General features: G+C 47.2%; 2 protein-coding genes across 30 annotated transcripts in view; one reads left to right on the plus strand and one right to left on the minus strand.

Annotated features, from left to right (window-relative positions):
- Positions 1–74: 74 nt before the first annotated feature.
- MRPS16 (mitochondrial ribosomal protein S16) lies at positions 75–823 on the plus strand. Its single transcript, XM_068915915.1, has 3 exons — positions 75–182; positions 273–533; positions 613–823. The coding sequence occupies exons 1-3, from the start codon at positions 170–172 to the stop codon at positions 732–734; spliced, it is 396 nt and encodes a 131-aa protein (XP_068772016.1). The 5' UTR covers positions 75–169; the 3' UTR covers positions 735–823.
- A 3049-nt stretch (positions 824–3872) lies between these two features.
- Positions 3873–19059, minus strand: part of SLC45A1 (solute carrier family 45 member 1) — an 80310-nt gene continuing 65123 nt past the window's right edge. For 20 of the 29 annotated variants that reach the window (XM_068915897.1, XM_068915896.1, XM_068915895.1 and 17 more), the window contains 8 exons: positions 11395–11807; positions 10217–10309; positions 9513–9737; positions 7723–8462; positions 6429–6582; positions 5151–5327; positions 4272–4477; positions 3873–4202 (listed from right to left, as the gene is read on the minus strand). In XM_068915897.1, coding sequence (XP_068771998.1) covers positions 3936–4202; positions 4272–4477; positions 5151–5327; positions 6429–6582; positions 7723–8462; positions 9513–9737; positions 10217–10309; positions 11395–11807 — 2275 coding nt within the window. In that variant the 3' untranslated portion in view covers positions 3873–3935. Of the gene's footprint in view, positions 4203–4271; positions 5001–5150; positions 5328–6428; positions 6583–7722; positions 8463–9512; positions 9738–10216; positions 10310–11394; positions 11808–14529; positions 14651–15283; positions 15461–19059 lie in introns of those variants that run through there. The other 9 variants (XM_068915901.1, XM_068915903.1, XM_068915902.1 and 6 more) reach the window with 6 other exon arrangements.

The following is a 19059-nucleotide window of genomic DNA, read 5'->3' on the forward strand; positions in this document are numbered from 1 at the left end:
GGGGAGGCACCTCCCCGCCGGCCGCGTCTGCGCCGGGCTCGGGCTCGGGCTCGCCGCCACTGGCCCCGGCCGCAGGACCCGGCCGCCTTCTTGCCTAGTGGCGCGCGGCCTTGACGTCATCGTGCCGCGACCGCAGTGGGAGGGGCCGGCCGCTGCCGTCGCCGCCATCATGGTGCAGCTGGGTGAGTGCCGCGCGGGCCGGGCCGGGCCGGGCCGGGCCGGGCCGGGCCGGGCCGTCGCCGCCCCGTAACCGCCCTTCGCTCTCTCCGCAGCTAACCGCCTGCTGAAGAGCTACCGGGGCGGGCATGTGGTGATCCGCTTCGCCCTCGGCGGCTGCACCAACCGGCCCTTCTTCCGTATCGTGGCGGCGCACAGCAAGCGCGCCCGCGACGGCAAGTACCTGGAGCAGCTCGGCTGCCTCGACCCGCTGCCCAACGCCCACGGCGAGAAGGTGGCGGGGCTCAACCTCGAGCGGCTGCGGCACTGGCTGGGCTGCGGCGCGCAGCTCTCCCGGCCCGCCGAGAAGCTGCTGGGTAGGCGCGGGGCCGGGGCCGGGGCCGGGGCCGGGCCGGGCCGGGCGCGACCGCCGCCGCTCACCGCCTCTCCTTGCAGGCCTGGCGGGCTTCCTGCCGCTCCACCCCATGACGGTGACCGGCGCCGAGAGGCTGCGGCGGCGGCGGCGAGCGCAGGAGGCCGCCGCGGGCAGCTCCGGCGGGCCCGGCCAGGCGCCCTGAGCGACGGCCCGCGTCGCAGGACAGCGGCCCGCGGGCAGCCTGCTCCGTCGCGTCTGACTGCATTAAACGTATCATCTGTGCGCCTCTCCCTCTGCCTGTTCTGCTCTCTCCACGCGCGGCTCTGAAAAGTTAATATTGCTGCCCAACTCGCGTGCAGCAAATACAAAGCCCGGAGGCTTGTCCGTACTGTGATGTGGGTGCACAGCCCTTCCAAGAGGCACAACGTGGCTTCTGCAGCCATGGCATGACTCCTGCCATGCTGTTTGCCTGCTGCTCCTTTCTCAAGTGGTTTGACTGCCTGGGTATCATTTTACTAAAACAGGACCGTCTAGTGGTCAAAGAGAGCCCTTTGCATTTGCCTGCATAATAGGCTTTAGCTGCTCTTCCGTTTATCCAGAGAAGTTGTGGTGCTTTTTGTTCGTGTAAAAGAGCGTTGAAGGGAAAAGTTTCAGTATCAGTTAAAGAGGGAGCGGGGTTTGCATGAAGTGAAATATGAGCCTTATTACTTTGTCAATTTTTTGTTCTATCTTGATCCTGAGAAGCAGGAAACTCATTGAAATTCCTCTCCTATCTCAGATGCACCTTTTGCTTTTTGGTGGGTTTTTTTTTTTTTTGGCACAGTTCTTTTACACTATTTTACAAATTCAGGTAATGCCTACTTTTCAGTTTTGTTTCCCAGTAAGGCTTGTGCTATACTCACCCAGGCAGGGGAAGGAATTGATGAAATTCCTCTAAGGAAAGTCCTTTAACAGAATCACAGTACTGAGGACAGGTGGTTTTATTTCTGCTTGAAGAGGGAAGATTATAGCAAACCATGAAAAATTGTTATCTGGAGAGGATGAGGCTGTGAAAGGTAGTATTGGTTTATATTAATACTTTCTTCTTCCATATACTTCATATTTTCAGAGTTATATATAACATTGTGATCTGCATTTTGCTAGGAGTTTCTAAGCAGCTCCTCTGGATTTCCTTGTTTCAGAGGTAAAGGTTTTGTGAAATGAAACACTCCGCAGCAAACCAGCTTAAGCCACTCCTGCGCTTCAGTACCTGCCCCTGCACTGCAGTTTACCACACCGCTGGGCAGATTGCAGTCCACTCTACAGCTGGACTGCACAAACCAAGTAAGAGAACTGAACCAGTGCAAGAAAATAACAGGCACTTTAGGGCTACCTACCAGAAAAATCTTTAAACTGTTTTCCAAGGCTCTAACCTAATCGTGCTGAAATGTGCAAATAAATGTTTTGAAGAGACTTCTCATCGGAAGTAATCAGCACCACAGACCACTGCTCTCTTTAAGATCGGTGTAAGCAGACTTGAGGCAGTTCACATCTCTCACTATCTGCTTACAAGGTGAGAATTTCTTCCTAAACTAAAGCCTTTTAGCCTTTATGCCTTGTCACAAGTTTGAGGCATTTGTTAAAAACAGCTTGGGTTGCCATGCTTGGAGCACATGCTTCCCCTGAAACTGCACTGCTCAGTTAAAAAACAAAGCGTACCAAGTTTTATGTAGCTGAACAATTGGGATTTTGCTGGAAAAAAATGCTTATTACATTCCTCTTAGAATTTCAATTGCATGGAAAACACCTTTTGAACAGTATGTTTTTTTGCCAATACCCATACATTGCCCATTGTTAAAGCAGTTCCTAAAAGCTTACAGAACACTATACTCGCACTAACCAAAATCTTCATTTCTGCTCTGAGGCTGTCACTTTCTCTTGCAACAAAACTTGCTGTCCTTTGCTTGAAAAATGTATTGCTGGAACCAGGAAAAGAAAGAGGGGTGGGGGGAAGCTTACCTAACTTCAAATTGTACATCGCGCATCACATCACATTGTGCTTCTCGGTCTACTCGTTTTACATGCATGTTTCACACTGGAATTCCTGTCTGACTTACATTACTCATTGGTCATCTTCTTCCTGCTCCTTGAATACCTGTATGTTCATAAAACGGGCAGACTGGCGAAGAAGTCTCCATTTACTGTTATTGTGGGTGTTATTTGGGTATTGGACTATGTTGTTGCCTTCCAAATCTAATGTATAACTTCTCAGTTACTGCCAGGGGAGCACTGGGCAGCAAGTTCTATGCACAAAAACACTCTTTATTCAAAATCCAGCTACCATTTCTGCACAGTAAAAAAGGAAAAAAAATCAAAAGACATACTATATCGCATACAGTGTTTTCCCAGAGTCTTCAAATCTTTCAAGAGACAGAACGGAGCAAAACCCAGAAAATAAAGGATTCTGGTACAAGACCTTTAGTCTGTCTCGGTGCTATTTAACATGCTACTGCTTTACAGATTGTGCTCTCATCTTGGGTGCTCTATTCTGACATCTAGCACCCGAAATGCAAGCCTGCTTTCACTGGCAACTTCTCTTCTGCTCATTTTGCTACAGAAACAGCAGCCAACAGTTTGAAAAATGATCAGGACTGACTCCGCAGTGGAGCCCCGCCGCAGTAGAGGCGCAGCCTCCTTCAGGCCCCTCAGGAATCACCATTGCCCACCACAACCAACAACAGGGATGGTCTCTGCCTTGCCATGAAACGGCACCTGCTGCCAGTGAACCTCAGGGAAAGTCGTGGCCCCAGCTCTCCCCAGGAAGAAACTGTGGTGCTTCCTATGGCAGTGCAGGGCCCCTCCCGCCACCTCACTGCCGTCCAAAAGGGCAGGGCCCCCTCTGACACCAACGACTTTCAGGCACCTCGGTCAGCACAACAGGCATCATTTCCTGGCCACCTCAGGTCAAGCAATATGTCATTGGCCCCACAACCCCTAGCTCTCTTCCCAGAGAATGATGACATTGTGCCTCTGATGCCACTATGCTTGACGGCGAGCCAACAGGCAGTGCCCCGCTTCCCCACAGTGGTGACCATGGGCCCCAGGGGTACGGAAGGGCTCCCGACACCTCGCCAGAAGAATGGGCAGTGCCAGCACACTGCAGCCACTGATTCGCCCTCACCTTAATGCAGGCAGGAAAATGCTTCCTGTGGTTCCCTGTCCCCTACAGGTCCATTTCTGGCCACCGCCAGCATTGTCCCAGAGATGGATGAGCCCGCTACTCTGCACAATGTGGGGACGCAGGGGCCCAGAGCACAGCCGCACATTCTCCGCCCCACAAGGAGTGAGACAGCCTGCCATGTAATGACTTAGCAGAGACAGTGACAGCCCTGTTGCTTTTATTGATTTCCCACACGGTAAGGTGTCACGTGCTGGGCATGAGCGGCTGCTGCTCCTCGAGCAGCTCCTCACCAGGCGGCAGCTCGTAGATGACGCAGAGGGAAGAAAAGAGGCAGCCCAGGAATGACATGAGACAGGCGAAGTACATGACGCCGCTGGCGCTGCCCACTGCTGCCGTCAGAGGCCCCATCACCACAGCCACGAGGATCTGCGCCAGGAAGTACTGGCAGCTCAGCAGGGAGATGTCCACGCCCATCCCACGCCGCGTGCCCTCCGCCTGCGAGCCAGCAAACTGCAGGGGACACAGCGTGAGGGCGGGCTGCTACCAGAAATCCCCCAGCCCCAGCCCCCCGGCACTCACCTTGCGGCTCTGGTAGTAGTCACACAGCAGGGAGTAGGGCAGCGTGCAAAGTGTGGCGAAGAGGACGCCATAGGTGGCACACAGTGACAGCACCACGTACACATTTCTGGAGAGTGTGGCCAGCCCGGTGCCCAGCCCAAAGGCGAGGTATGCCACAAAGTACAGAGTCCGTGTGCTGAACCACTCCTCCAGCTTCTCCAGCATGGCTGCAAGACAATGCCACAGCGTCGCGGGGCAGCGTGGACCGTGGCCCTCCCCGGCCACTAGCCAGGCGGCGGGGCTCAAAGGGCACATGGCTGGCCCCTCGGGCCCCGCTGCCCGGCTATTGAGCAGCGACAGTTAGGTGGTGACCGTTAGGGCCTCGGGGAACTGACGGCCTGCAGGCACGCATCCAGCATCCCCTCCAAACGCACCCACCCCCCCGACGCAGCCTGATCGCATGGAGAGCGCAGAGGAGCTGTGGCCCAGCGGTGTGTCCATGCATGTCCCGCGGGGAGGTGCCGTGTGCGGTGGGTAAGGTGTTAGGGTTCTGTGGTGACAGCATGGTGCTCAGTTGGGTGCGCGGATGTGCTGAGTGCTGCTGTGCTCAAATTGTGCTTACGGTAGCACTGTGCACTTTAGATTTAACGTACATTGAAAATGCCACTTGTGAAAGCAACTCTGCAGTAACGGAAACGTGTTTTCACTGAATGCTGTCAGCACAGGCCATGCTAACTAGCGGAGATAATACTGTAAAAAAACAACATACTCATTCAGCATTCATGCCATGTGGTAGTCTATACGCAACACACAAATGCCAGAGTACTTGTTGCAGAAGCACCACTTCAGGAGCAGGTATATCTTACTGTCAGCAGCATATAGGGTGGCTTTACTTAGTACCTGAATAGAACGCAGCACTGAATGCATAGATGCACATTCCCCAGCAGCCCATGGTGACCCCAGCGTTGTACTTCTGATACTCATCTGAGTTGTGAGGAGCTTTTGGATTCCCTTGAAACACTACTTCTCCCATGAAGTCGGTGTAGAAGAGCAACATCCCCTCAAATGAAAGCCAGCCTGAAAGAAGCCGGAAGTAACCTATCAGGATTGCTGAGCGAGCACCTGTTTCCCCTTGTAAATCATGGACGCTATTATCTATTTTTCATATCACAACTGAAAACAGGCTGTGCAATGTTAATATTACATAATGCTTATTAGCCCCATTTTTATGAGACTGCTCTTCTCTGTGTATTTTGCTGTAATGTTTGCCAAAGCCATTCAGGATGTTAAACGTTAAGATTTATCCCTTGAATTCCCACATGGAATCCTAGAGGCAAACTACAGAACATTGATTTTAGCCAGACAGAAAAATAGATTACAGCAGCCTGAACTACCTTCAGCCTTGACAGAACATGAGGCTTAGTTTTGTGCAGAGTAACTTAACACACACTAGTTTCAGGGTGCTGTTGTCCTCCCACAATTAGCTGGAAGGAGCGCTTCTTATGTCACGGTTGCAGCCTCTGCAAGATTTGACACAGTAAAAACCACTACTCACAAACCCATGCCAGGGATACTGATGCAGGCAATCTCTTAATTCCTTCCACAGCCTATGAGTATTCTCTACCTGTTATCTTCTGTCCAACTTTGTGTAAATTGAACTGCTTGCAGGTCCTCCCTAACCACCAGTCATGCATTAGTAGGAGTGAAGGTAACAGTATGGGCACTCCTGCAGTGCTGCAGCCTGTTCTGGGGTCCCTAAATACATGCTGACTGGGGGGGGGGGGGGGGGGGGGGGGGGGCAAATGCTGTCTCAGATGCAAGCAGGAAAATATCATTAATCTTTTCCGCTCTGCTCAATAACAGCTCCAATTTCAGACCTCTGAGGCAGGTTTATGCCATTTTAATTCTGTTCTTAGTGAAGTTTCTCTTGTGTTCCAGCACAAATGTTCAACTCAATGGCTGTGCTGATTTAAACCAGTGTTATTCCCCTTCTAGGAATGCAGGCCTTACTGTTTTTTTTATTTCTTAGTGTTCCGAAAAACTAAATAGTAGAAAGTATGTTATTGTCCGTGTAATGGAACGAGTTAGTAGCCATTGAAACAATAGATAAAATACTTAAAAACATTCAGCCAAGGTAGATTACTTCACAGTGAAAACAAGACAGTGCTTTCTGATTACCTAGGAAGTGGTTGATGCAGAGGTTACGCAGCGCCTTGGGCATGTGGCAGATGGTCGAAAACAGAAGTTTCAGGGAGAGCGGTTGCTCGGAGGTGTCACCTGATCCATTCAGCTCGCTCTCATACTTAACACCATTCAGCAAGATATTAGCAACCTGCACCATAAAAATTCCCAGGTCAACAAACACGTTAAAAAAGAAATCCAAATGGCCTTTGAGCAAAACTATGCAATATTACACATCTATCTGATCATTTCAAAGTTAAGCTGCTGCTGTAGTATGTTGGCTTGGAGATTAAAAACAGCATTTTGAGGTAAGCACAGCTGTAAGTTTAGCCTTAGAATGAGTACAAATGGCAGTATTGTGCTGCAGCTTTCAGTGTACTCAGAACAGTACTCTTCACTTTTCTGGAGTGTTTGACAACCCAATTCAAATGCTAGCATAAGCAGGCATAACCTTCATTGCATTTAATAGGAGCTGTACCCAGAATTGGGTGAATTTGCCTCCTCAAGTGATACAGTTAGTGAGGAAAAAGAGGCAAGTTTTAATCAATTTATTTTCATTACTTGCTCTCCTTGATACTTGATTCATATGTGCACAGTACGTAAAAACCTGACCCTAACAGAGTCTGGTCTCACAAACTGGGTTAGAATACAGTAACAGAAGCAAATAAATAATAATAATAAATTAAAAAAAAAAAACAAAACAGGACAGTTTACCTCATCCTGGATCATAAAAAAATAGGCCAGCATACAGAGGTCTCAGACATTCCAAGTTATCACCAACAGTGGGAGGTGAGGCCCCAGTCTTTTCCCCGAGTAAGGAAAACCTCACCTCCCTGATGCAACCAGGGGTAATGACTGCCATAAGGAGAAGCTCATGGGAGAATCCTATCCCTGGCCCTATCTTGCAGGTATTTCTGTGGAAAGGGAAGATACAGGCTCAATAAAAATGTGTCTTTTTCTGCTTTCACTTGATAACTTCCTGGGTGGTGAGGCAGGGCTAAAAATACCAACCTGGCTTTCACACATGGACTGGAAGGAGTGGAACACTCACATATCTGCTGTCTTAACAAAGGTAGTTCACAGATTGCCAGTCATAATTCACGTCCTGCCCACCGTTTTATCACTATAGTCATAGCAGGTGTTCTGTTCCTGCAGTAACTTCTGTAGGCAAACTGTTATGAGGAATCTTTAATCATGAACTTATGTGCCAAATATTTAAAATTATATAACGAGATTAAACGAATGCTCAGGTTTGCACAGTCATGAGTTTACATTGTTTTTCTGCCCTTACCTGTTGGCTGAAAGTTACATTCCTTCTTCTGCTACTTTCTGGACAATGTCCTGTTACAATGTCCGGAATAGCCAAGGTCTGAGGTCTTTTCAGGATCCCCGATGACCGTGGCTTTATTGCATCCAGTGAGCCCACCCTTAGTGCCTCGCCATCAGCCCCTGGAGTTATGCTGCTCTCCCCTCGCTCCAAAATTCCATTTTCTTGGTGGTAACAGCCATCTGGCACCCGGGGAAAGCTGACACTGACAGGCTGCCTGGGCATGCTAGCTGGAAGTGCTAAGTAACTATTGTGCCCGCCAGTAAAACAGTCTATAAGCACACTGTCAATATTTGAAGTCCCAAATGATGATGCAAACTCATTAATTCCTGTCAAGGAATTGTCTCTGCTGACAAAACTGCCATACTTGGGCGTGAGCGGGCTGAGGGGTGAAATTGGACTTGTAAAACTTGCATATAAGTGAGCTGAGTTATGAGAAGCAAGGTTTTCATTTACACCTTCCTCAAAGAAGAGAGGTGGGGAAGGAGGGAGAGGAAGACTCGGACTCTTCATCACCTTTTTCTTCTTGCTAAAGGACCTCAGGGGTCTTTCTGGAATGCTAATTAGCGTCAACACAGTAGTGATCGTCAGTGTAATTGAGGTGAAGACATAGATGACACGAAGTTGCCCTCCCACAGCTTTTCCAAAACTGGTTTTATCCCAGTGTATTCCTCCAACAACATAACCAAAGCCACCTCCAAGACCTGGTGGAAAAACAGAGCTGAGATTATCTTCCCTAGCCAATCCTTTAAGTTAGTAACAGCACAGCACTATTTGATGAGTTGTGTGCAGGCTCCAACTTCTTAATTTTATTTTACTATTTAATCCTTTTTTAACCCAAATGCAGTAATGTAGTAATTTGCACCACAAGGACAGTCTGAATGTACAGTGTACAGAAAGAGGGAGAAGGCAAGCACTGTAAAAGCAATGATACAAAGACTTACAAATACTAGTTCTTTCTTTGCCAAGGACAAATCACTTTACCTGTGGCAATTTCAATCTGTAAAACAGAACAGTATTCACCAGCCTCATGGCAAGGTTCTGCAATCAGTCAGCTAAGACCGTTTCTCTGAAAGGTAAGTTAAAAACCAATTTCCTCACTCACTAAGAAGAGCGCAGTTCTATCTGCATCCAAGATAGACCGAATCACTTCAGAAGAGCAGCAAGCTTATTATTCAGCCACGTGTCAGCACTGTACAAAACTGCCACTGCACTACTGTAGATAAACAGGGAAGTTCTGAGGGCACCAGACTCCACTCCCACTCCGCTCACATGGCAACAGCCTTACGACACTGTCCTTTTCTTCCTTAGGTACGTGTTAGAGAGTATAAACAGTCTCCTAACGGAGAGGAAAACTAGATTGGGGCATTACAGCAACTCAAAATGTCAGGAACGAGAGCAGAGCAGCTTGTATGCTCTACCCACTAGAACAGAGTGCCTAAAGGCGGCCAATTTCCCACATTTGTAGTAAGCTGAACCTCCTCCCTCAAGGGATAATTTTGTTTCCCTAGGCATTGTAAAAGACACGAGGGACACCTTCGGATAGGCAACCCAGGACTGTGCCTTGCTTGACTTTTGGCCGCTACAAAAGCCTTTTGCAGTAAGTAAAAGTTCGTTTTCAAAGTTAATTATTGCTAACTATGTATTCAGTTATGCTTATAGTGGAAAACACCTACAATTTACACTCTGCTTCTTCACAGCAAGACTTGTTCACTGGGGGTGCATGCCACCAAGGAAGCACCAAGAAAGTATACCTGCTAACAAAGCATGGATATTGAGGCCCCTGTCTTGATCCACTGGGCTGCACACATCCATCATGTAGGCGTGACTGGGATTGTCTGCTGAATCTGCGCTGAAGTCCATGAGGACGACACCACAGACTGTAAGAATGATTCCCCATTTGTGGTTATTCACAGAGTCGGACAAAGCACTGCCAATATCTCTGCCATTCAGCATGAGCGAGAGCCCCAGCAATGCTCCTGAGAATAAAAATAAATCAGAAGAAATCAATCACTCTTAAGGAAGCAGGACTGCATCACTGCATGGTCTCTCAAAGTGTTACGCTACCACCAAAGCACTGCACCAAGCATTATTGCTCTTGTTCAAATCATCACAGACCTGGGAATGTGTGTGGCTTATAGTATATAGATATCCCTTTCCACTGTTCGAGCTTACAAATGCCTGGAGTTGTTTTTGGCCACAGGAAAACATCCCAGATTCTCAAAATGTCAGCTCCTGGGACTCCGACAAGAGAGAACCTTTCATGCATGGATCTCCAGCTGCCAAAGTATCATCTCAGCATCACTTGCCGCTTTCTTCAGACCCATAATACCCAAAACTGCTTCCCGACAACATCAGAGGCCTTTTGTTCAGTCTAGTACCATAAAGGATGCCATACAAGAGATGTGTAATATTTTTACTTTACAAGCGTTATGCCCATGATTTCTAAAAGACGCACCTATTGCTAAGACCAGAATGAAGGGTCTTCTCCTCCCGAATCTTGATGTGCATCTGTCACTCCAGGCCCCCAGCAAAGGCTGCAGCAAGAACCCTAAAAGAAGAGGGACTCACCAAAAAGCGACAGTTTTTCTACAGGCCTGTTTCACAGGGGATTTAGAACGGGTAGTTTAAAAGGCAGGACACCATAGCATAGTGACACCCCCGAGTCAGCACTAGTCACTCAGATGTACACACAATTTAGTTCCCAGCACAGCATTGCCCAGGCTGGAGACTGAATAGCGTAACACACTACTGTTCATTTAGGACTGCAGTGAAAATGCAGTTCACTCTGCTTCAGTAGCACAGTAGAGATTAACATCAGGTTAAAAATAGGAGTTCAAGAATTATACATCCTAAGGCGCTCTGTTACTTACAAACTATTTCACTCACCCCTGTCTTATACTGGAGAGCCCCTATAAAATTACCTTGGAAGACAGCAGGAAGTCAACACGCAAGTTGGGAAGGTGCCTACATTGCTCTGCCCCAGTCTGTGAGTGGGGGGGGGGGGAAGTGGCTTATCTACACTCCTATTTTGAAGCATAATCTGGGAGTACAAGGACAGGCAGAACAATGTTTCCAAGTGACAATAACCTATCCTACAGTTCTTTCTATAGTAATGGACATGCTTCCAGCCCCATCTCCATGTAAAGGCAAGTAATGCAATGCCACTAGAAGTAGTGGATGTTTGATCAACAAAGCATAGTCTTTCATCATTGGAATACCTTCTTTGTTTCAGAAAATTAAACAGGAGAAGGCAACCCCACTCTGTTTTTTCGCACACCGACGGGAACTGTCTGTGTATTTGTTTGTAGGGATGTAAATGGATATAAATGGACGCGCTGATCCTCTTCTGCTAGTTTTTAAACATACAGAGTAGCCAAAGCTCACCCTCACACAAAACGTAAGAGATCGAGAAACCATTAACAGAACAGACTTTTTGGTCGCACCAGGCCCATTTCAGGCAAGGCACAGAAAGAATTATTCTCTGTTCGGTTCTCTAAAATTATGGCTAGCGATTCTTAACCTTCACAGCATATGGGCTATACTGGTGAACAGCAGAGGTAGAGAAAACAAAACCATATATCTCCCACGTAGTGGAAAAAACACGAGGGAAGAAATAACGTAAAGAAAAGTTACCTAGTATAGGGCTGATGAACCACACCATCCCATACAACTGGTCTGGAAGCCCCATCTGAAGCAGCACAGGAGTTACATAGGCTGTTTCCATGGCATAGCTGAACTCAAGCCCAAAGAGAATGCACCCATTAAACAGGAGTTCAAGGAAAGATCTCTGAGGCTGGAGATCCCCAAAGTCAATCAGATCAATAGGACATGGAGTATTTGGGGGTGGCGGTGGTGAAGGGCGGATGTGCTTTCTCCTTTTCGGATGTCTCTTAAAGTTGTTGGCCCGATGACTGATGTGCCGTGTGACCGATCCAGAATAGCCTGGAACCTGTGACCTCCAAATTTCCTGAGAAGCCAAGCTGGGAAAGAGCACAACATCGCTGGCAGGGGTTGCCACAGACGGTGGAATCATCACGGATAGGTGCCTGGAAGAGAAAAAAAAAAAAAAAAGCTCAGAATAAAACCGTTGAGTAAGAGAAGCTTTGCTTAATTCACCTACTACACTTCAAACCATTTCTGAACGCGTCACATACTGAGTGCAGGCTGGAATACTGATGCTTTCCAGACTTCTGGACTAACGATACCATGAGATAATTGCTGCTCTCCCACCTACAGCCTAGGGTGCTTCATCTTACGGCTTGGCCAGGCCATGACATTTTATAGCTACAGTATAGCCCTTTGCTGGGACATGGCAGAGACCTAGATAGTTGACATCCAAAGTGTCAGTTCCTAATTGCCATTAGGGAAATTTTAGTTGTTCCTTCCACCCATTTCTCTGCAAAGTCTTGGGCAAGCAGGTTCAGCCCACTGCCTTCCTCAGAATGCCAAGGCATACTATGTCAGACTATTTCTTTCCTTTTTATTTTCAATTGAGAAAAACTAGAAGATGGGACAGAAGAAAACCGCTTATGAGAGCATGCAGTTCTTCTGCCTCACTGAGCAAGGATGCTGAACTGAAAGGAAACGCACCACAGAGAAAAAAAATAACTGCAATGACAGCCACAAACACTGAGGTCTTCTCTCACTCATTGGATCAATTTATTTAAAATAAATGCGGCTTTGGGAAACAACTTTTTTTTTTTTTTTTTTTTTTTTTACTGTGGACCAGCAAGATCCCCAGCTGGCACAAAATCAGCAGAGCCAGCGGTTACGCTCCTCTGGCAGCACAAACCAGTTCAGGAAATACATGCTGAAATCAGGGAAGAGTGCTAAGTAAAACTAGAAGTGCTCTGGGAATCCCCAGATGGTAAACAATCCCTGGAGAATTACAGAGCTGGTACAGGATAGAGCAGCACCCAGGCAGTTCTCTGAAGACAACGAAAGAACGGAAAAACAGTGCTCCTCCCCTCACCAGTCCCTACTGCTTCCACGTTGCAGATCCTGCCTGCCTCACAGGCTATCTTTCCTGGTTCTTGCTCACTAACAGAGCCATTTCTGGCATTTTTTGGATGGCTCACTTCTTCAGCCTAGAGTTAAGCCTATTGCCAGAAACAGCTTCTATCCTCATATGATAGTGAATATGACTTCTCATATTCACTCAGTTCCTTTGGTATTAGAGACAGATTAGCGATACCCTTGCATTTTACATTTTGTTTCTAGTTACTGACCATAACCTACTGCTAATGTCTTCTTTCTAGCTAAATACAAAGTATCTTATCTCTAGGCAGCTGGAACATCTGCTAAAAAATTAACAGCTCAAAAAACAGGCACTGACATACGGAAACACCTTATGGAAAGGATGTCACTTCCATTGTATGGAAGGGAATGACTCTGCACATGGGTTTTGGTACAGGCAAGGTTTGTTCTTCTGAAGGCCTTAACCCACTGTCATACTAGTATTTCTTTGGCATGTCATTTTGTCCTCAGAACATTTATTCTGCAGGAGTATCTTTACGAACCTTCAGGGTGGAAGTAATTCCCTCAAGATGAGAATCTGTTAAAAATCAAGAGATACCAGAACAAAGACCTAGAGAAAACCCAGCAACATTCAGGATAGCCACCCTAATGACCTTCACACAAAGATACCACCATTCTAAGAGCAGTGCTAGCACTCACCTACATCACGATGTGCCTCATCATTTGCACTCAGGGTAAATAAAAAGAGTCAGTCTTTCTATATTCACCTATTGGTTTCATTTGATACTAGCATCTCCTCCTTTGTCTTCCTGCTTTGCACTATGCATTGCAAAGAGATTGTGTAACAATTCACAAATGACAACGCTTCAGTGGCAGATGAAACAATCCCTCTATATGACTCAAAAATATATGTGGGGTTCTGCAATTATTCGGAGTGAAAGGCTATGTTATTGACAGACAACGTGCTACCGGTCCAGCAGAAATTCAACGTGGGTAGAGCCCACTCTCTCCTCATCACCCGTTCACCTCAATATAAGAATTGGTTACCAGAGGACATCTTCAGAGGACTTAAGCCTTAGGTGAATCTACCTTGTAATTAAACCAACTTTGAAGCAGGAAGCCTCCCTCATGTGTCAAAAACAATGATGTGACTGTAGGTCACAGTCCACTTTCAATTTTTATTTGTGAGTTTTGGCAAACACTGTTTTCTAGACTAATAGCCATGCATCTTTATCTGTAGGACCTTGGCCATGCTGGCTCTGCAATCTGCTATCTGCATAGTCAGAGGCACGTATGCAAATACAAAGCATATAACATGCTGGGGAGCAGGAGATCACCATTCATTCTGAGCATCTCTATAACGAAAAGGAATTTCTCCTACTTTGGTAGAATCTTATTTTTCCTTCCAGGCTAAATTTTTCTGAGGTGGATACTGACGGCTCTCCAAGTACAGCAAACACTAATGCTGCATGAAAAGACTCTACGCTGTAAGGCGACGCCACCCAACGTTCATTTCTGCCAAGGAAGAGAAGCGGCACTGCAAACGCTGCCGGCCCGCCGGGGGCCGTGGCCCGCGGCCCGCCCCACCGCCCACGGGGGGCCCCTCGCCCTCATCCCTCGCAGCAGGCGCGCCCAGGGCCGCCAGCCCACAGCGACCCCCACGCCTCCCCCGGCTCACCCCCCGCGCGCCCCCCCCCCCGGCCGGCCCCCGTGCCCCCCCCCCCCGCTCACCCCCCCGGCCCCCCTGGCTCGCCCCCCGCGCCCAGCCCGCCACCAGCGGCGCCGCCTCACCTCCAGCGGCCGGCACGGCGCCCCTACTGCGCCGCGTGGTGACGTCACGCCGCGCCGCATGGTGACGTCACCGATTCCGATGACGTCACCAGCCCGGCCAGCCGGGGCGGGGAGCCCGGCGAGGCGTTTCAGCCCCACGAAGTCAGCCCTGTTTACAACACTCAGGCTTTTTCATTTACAGCACAGCTAAATTCACAGGGTAGAAGGACGTCTGCACCTGGTCTAGATGCAAGTGGGACTGGGATCCTGACCTAGCCTCACAAACGCTCTTCCTCACAATCTCACCCTAAGGAGCACCTCAAGGCTCATCACTAACTTTTTCCCTTTACTGCTTTCTGAGAAAGTGCCCTCTGCACACATGTTATTCCCAAAGCGAACCAAACACAGTTGCCCACACAATTCTGCCAGGAGGGTTAAAACGAGCAACTTGCCAAGCACTGGCACCCTTAACTCTGTGGTATTCGATCCAGTTCACCTTTTCATCCTCCCCAACCCCACCTTTGCCCATGTCAAAATGCCCAGGCAGACTACAGACAGATGGGAGAGTCGGTCTAATGTCACACAAGACATCTTGGGGAATGCAGTCACCCCCAGACATGCCCATTTGCCCCAAACATGACATGTTCTTTCGCTCCCAAGCTAGACGCTATTACAGGCTCCTGTCAAAGATGCTGCAGGTTCTTCATTTGGCATGCATCATACCTCCAGTCCTTCTGGCACACTGAGACAATTTTGGTATTGAGATGTCCCTCACCTGTCTGTGCTGAGCATTCCCTTTCAGCTACTCAGCCACAGGATTTCCGGAGCCTACGTCAACCCAGCCTTGCCACGTGCCACCTCCTTGATGCTAGATAGTCATCATCACAGCATCATGCTGTGTCTTCTCCCAGAGAGCCCCATCCACAGCACAACAGCCGCTGCTGTTTGCTGCCTATTGAGAGCACAAACTGGTTTTAGAAGCCAAATTCTCAATGAATTGATTACAATCATTGCTGTGGCTCAGGAAGGAAACACAGTCATGTACTTCTACAAACTCATTTCCTGATGGTGTCCCACTTACTGGCATTTACATGTCTCAGAACACAGCCACTGGAAAGATCCTTCATGCTACTGAGCAGCAAGGCTACTAAGCAGCGTAGGCAAAAATGAAGATTTGCCAACCTAAGGGTGACGGGCCAGGGCTGGGCTACTACTAAAAGGAAAGGGGACAGACCAGCCAAGTCTCATAGCTGGTAGGAAAATATGAACAGGTAGATTTGCTGCCAAAGGGATTAGAGAGCTGAGGCAAAAACTTACTGTTGCTGGGAAGGGCCACGACTGTCAGCAGCAGCTGCAGCAGCATCAGGTACCACCCTACTCCAGCTTTGTAGCGCTAACTGCACCTAATGCTACTAGGAGAGCTAATTGGGCTGTGCGACTACGGCTGTTGGGCCACCCCTAATAGTTTGCTGCCTTCCTTGCTCCAGTCTCAGAGTTAGCTGTTCCTTCAGTGACCATGACTGAGAACATAGCACGACAGCCTATGCTCCAGCCAGCCTTGGTCCTGCCATCCACATACTAAAGGGGGGGGTCTGTAAACACTGAATAGACAAACAGGATGTTTAGGAGTCACATTCCTCCTCATCAAGGACAGTATTTTGCGTTCCACCTGGGCATGGAGAGTTGGTCATATTAATGCCAGCAGATGGTTATCTGTTCCCTAGGGACACATTTGAGACATTTATTTGTTTATACTGCATTAAACTGTCCACTCAAAATATACAAGGACCAACTCCTACGCCAGTTAACACGCAGATTACCATTTGAGATAGTGGGACAAGGCGCTCTGTTCCTTCCCAGGGTAACAATAAGAGAGAATGAAAGCGATTCCTGCTGTGCATTCATCTCTCGCAATCCTTTGGGCTCTAGACAGAACAGAAACCACAAATCTCCCCTCCTTCCATTACTGTAAGCTCACACACAAATTGTTCAAATAAATGTAAAGATACCCATTTACTTCGTTCTACTTTAACCCAACAGAGCTCAAAAGAGTGAGTTTTGGTGCTGAATACCTACTGCTATGAATCTGCACTGTTCCCTCCTACCATGATGTCTTCTCTGGGTGCAAGATGTTCTGCATTCATTAAAACCTTTTGTCTGGTCTTTCTATGAAGCAGCCTCTGACAGTGTATTCATCTCTCTGCTCATTTACAGCTTCATTTTGGGCTGTTTCACTTGCCAACAGACAGGCACCTCATTATTTGCCTTGCTTGAATCAGGACTTTTCCCCCTGTTTCTTGGAAACCTCTCTCAGTATCTCCATAACCCTTTTCTCTGAGATAAACATTAGCTCTGGTCAAGTGAAATTCTGCTTAAGCCAGCAACACAGAATATGTTGTTCACTTCCTTAAAGAATGGAGTTTTGGTTGTGTAGTGCTGGGTGTCCCCTGTCTCCTCTTCTTTTTTTTTTTTTAAACTTCATTTAAAGGCATCTTTTCGTGAAGTTCAGTGGCTCCAAGATGCCATGCAAGGAGCCATGTGGAAGCAGCAGAGTCTTTTTCAAACACAACTAGATTCTTTTTTTGGAGATACTAAGTCTGTACCAAATAGACACACTGTAAAAAGTATTCAATGGTCAGGTGCTGCAGCTTTAGAATATCTGAAGGCAAATGAATCCTTGAGCAGGGACAAATCTACACCCAGTGACCCAAAGAGGCAGAGGCCTTATTTCATGTCTGCAAAGGGTTCTACACATGCCCTCTACAATTTTTTGTATTCTTTGCCTCCTGCAGAACAGCAGATAACATGCTCTTACAAAAGCAAAGAGGTCAAGGAAAACCTATACCGCTACAGATCATATACTAATCCTGTCCCTTCAGAAAGGCCAAGAACACAACGTTTTACACTACTGTGTTTCTGTAGGTGATCACGGGCATAGCCGCTGAGAGCTCTTTAGAACAAATCATACAAACTTGCAATAGCAGTACAACTTATTGGCCCTTGATGCAGGAATTCTCAAAAGTGTTGCCTTTCCAATATTGTAAGAATGTATCAGAAACTATATTTCCTTCTACACAGAAAAAAAAAAAAAAGCAAGGCTCTCAAAGTGGCCTTCTCTCTCTCCCCCTCCCTTTTTTGCCTTTAGTGGAAATTATTTTGTTTAAGGGGGGGGGGGGAAATCTTGTTTGTCCCCTTCCTCTGAGTTCCAGGATGAAAGAAGTGACAGGTGGCAGGCCAGTAGGTGAGGAAAACCCAGAGCAGCGTAGGATACAGTAGAAGAATTGCTGAGCCTGTTGTTTCAAGTCAGTTTGCACAATTTCTGAGTCAGTGATGGTATCACATATTGGGCAGCTTTCCTCTCTGTAGCGCAGGAAGTGCTCAAGGTCCCACACGCCCAGAGTGAGATACTGTATTTCTTGCTCCTTGGGAGGAATAAGTGGTCTAATTTAATCTGTCATCTTTGACTACCCCAACCTGACAATAATACAAAAAGAACCAAATGTCCTTCTTTTCCTACCCTGCATTGACGTGACAAGTTAATTATTGTTCATCCACTAAAGTCTTTCAATAGGAAAAACAAAAAAGCCTTTGTCTTATTAGGGAGAATGAGATTCAGGGTTGAAGGGGCCACAGAGGGAAGGGAGGACACTCCTTAATAGTTAATTAATAACTGGAAAGGTTAGATTAAAGAAAGGACTTAGAGTTTATGAAAGAGGTGTGACCTCTTATCCCTTTCTCATCAACACTTAGCTCTCATTGAAAGAGTATTTGACAGAGCTAGCTCCGCTGCCCTAAGACTTAGTGCCACAGCTCATGTGACAAACTCATTGCTAGTGATATTATACAGCCTGTACACTTTCCAACACTTGGTGCTTTCATAGGTGTTGTGTGTGCGTGCGTGTGTGTGTGTGCATGTATATATATAAATATAGCTTCTTTATAACAAGTTCTTTCAAGGTGTATAGGATTTAGTGGCATGGATTCAAGCTCCATGATGCATTAGTTAGACAAATAAAATTGCACAGGAAATTTTGGGTGACTTTTCAGAAGGGACTATGGGAAAAAATAACAACTCAGCTTATGTGGCTTTGTACAACAGCTTCTCTGTTCGGTTACTGCATCTGACACCACCACGTCCCAGTCTGCTGCAGCTTCACTGAGACTTTTTTCTTGAGAACTAGAGAGCAATGTGAGCACTTAACAGGAAGCTACAAGTAAAGCCCTATACGCTTGCTACTGGGCATCAAGCTTATGTCTTTTAAATGCAGTCTTTTTCCAAGCAAGTGTAATGATACAAATATTCTTGTACTCTCTCAGAAAGCTTGACACAACTCTTCCTTTTGCTTAGAATAGTCCTCATACTGTCCAGTGCAGTTAAAAAAAAAAAAAATCATATTATTCACTCACTTTCTTAGGGCAATGACGCAGTTTTCTTGATGCTATCATTCTTTTGCAATTAAATAATTTAAACAGGTGCTTTTTCAACCTTAGACTACTTGTAAGGGTGATGAGTTTGCAAACCAGAGACCAAGATGTTTCTTCAGTGGCAAG

The sequence above is a fragment of the Struthio camelus genome, chromosome 21, assembly GCF_040807025.1.
Source record: "Struthio camelus isolate bStrCam1 chromosome 21, bStrCam1.hap1, whole genome shotgun sequence".
NCBI lineage: Eukaryota > Metazoa > Chordata > Aves > Struthioniformes > Struthionidae > Struthio > Struthio camelus.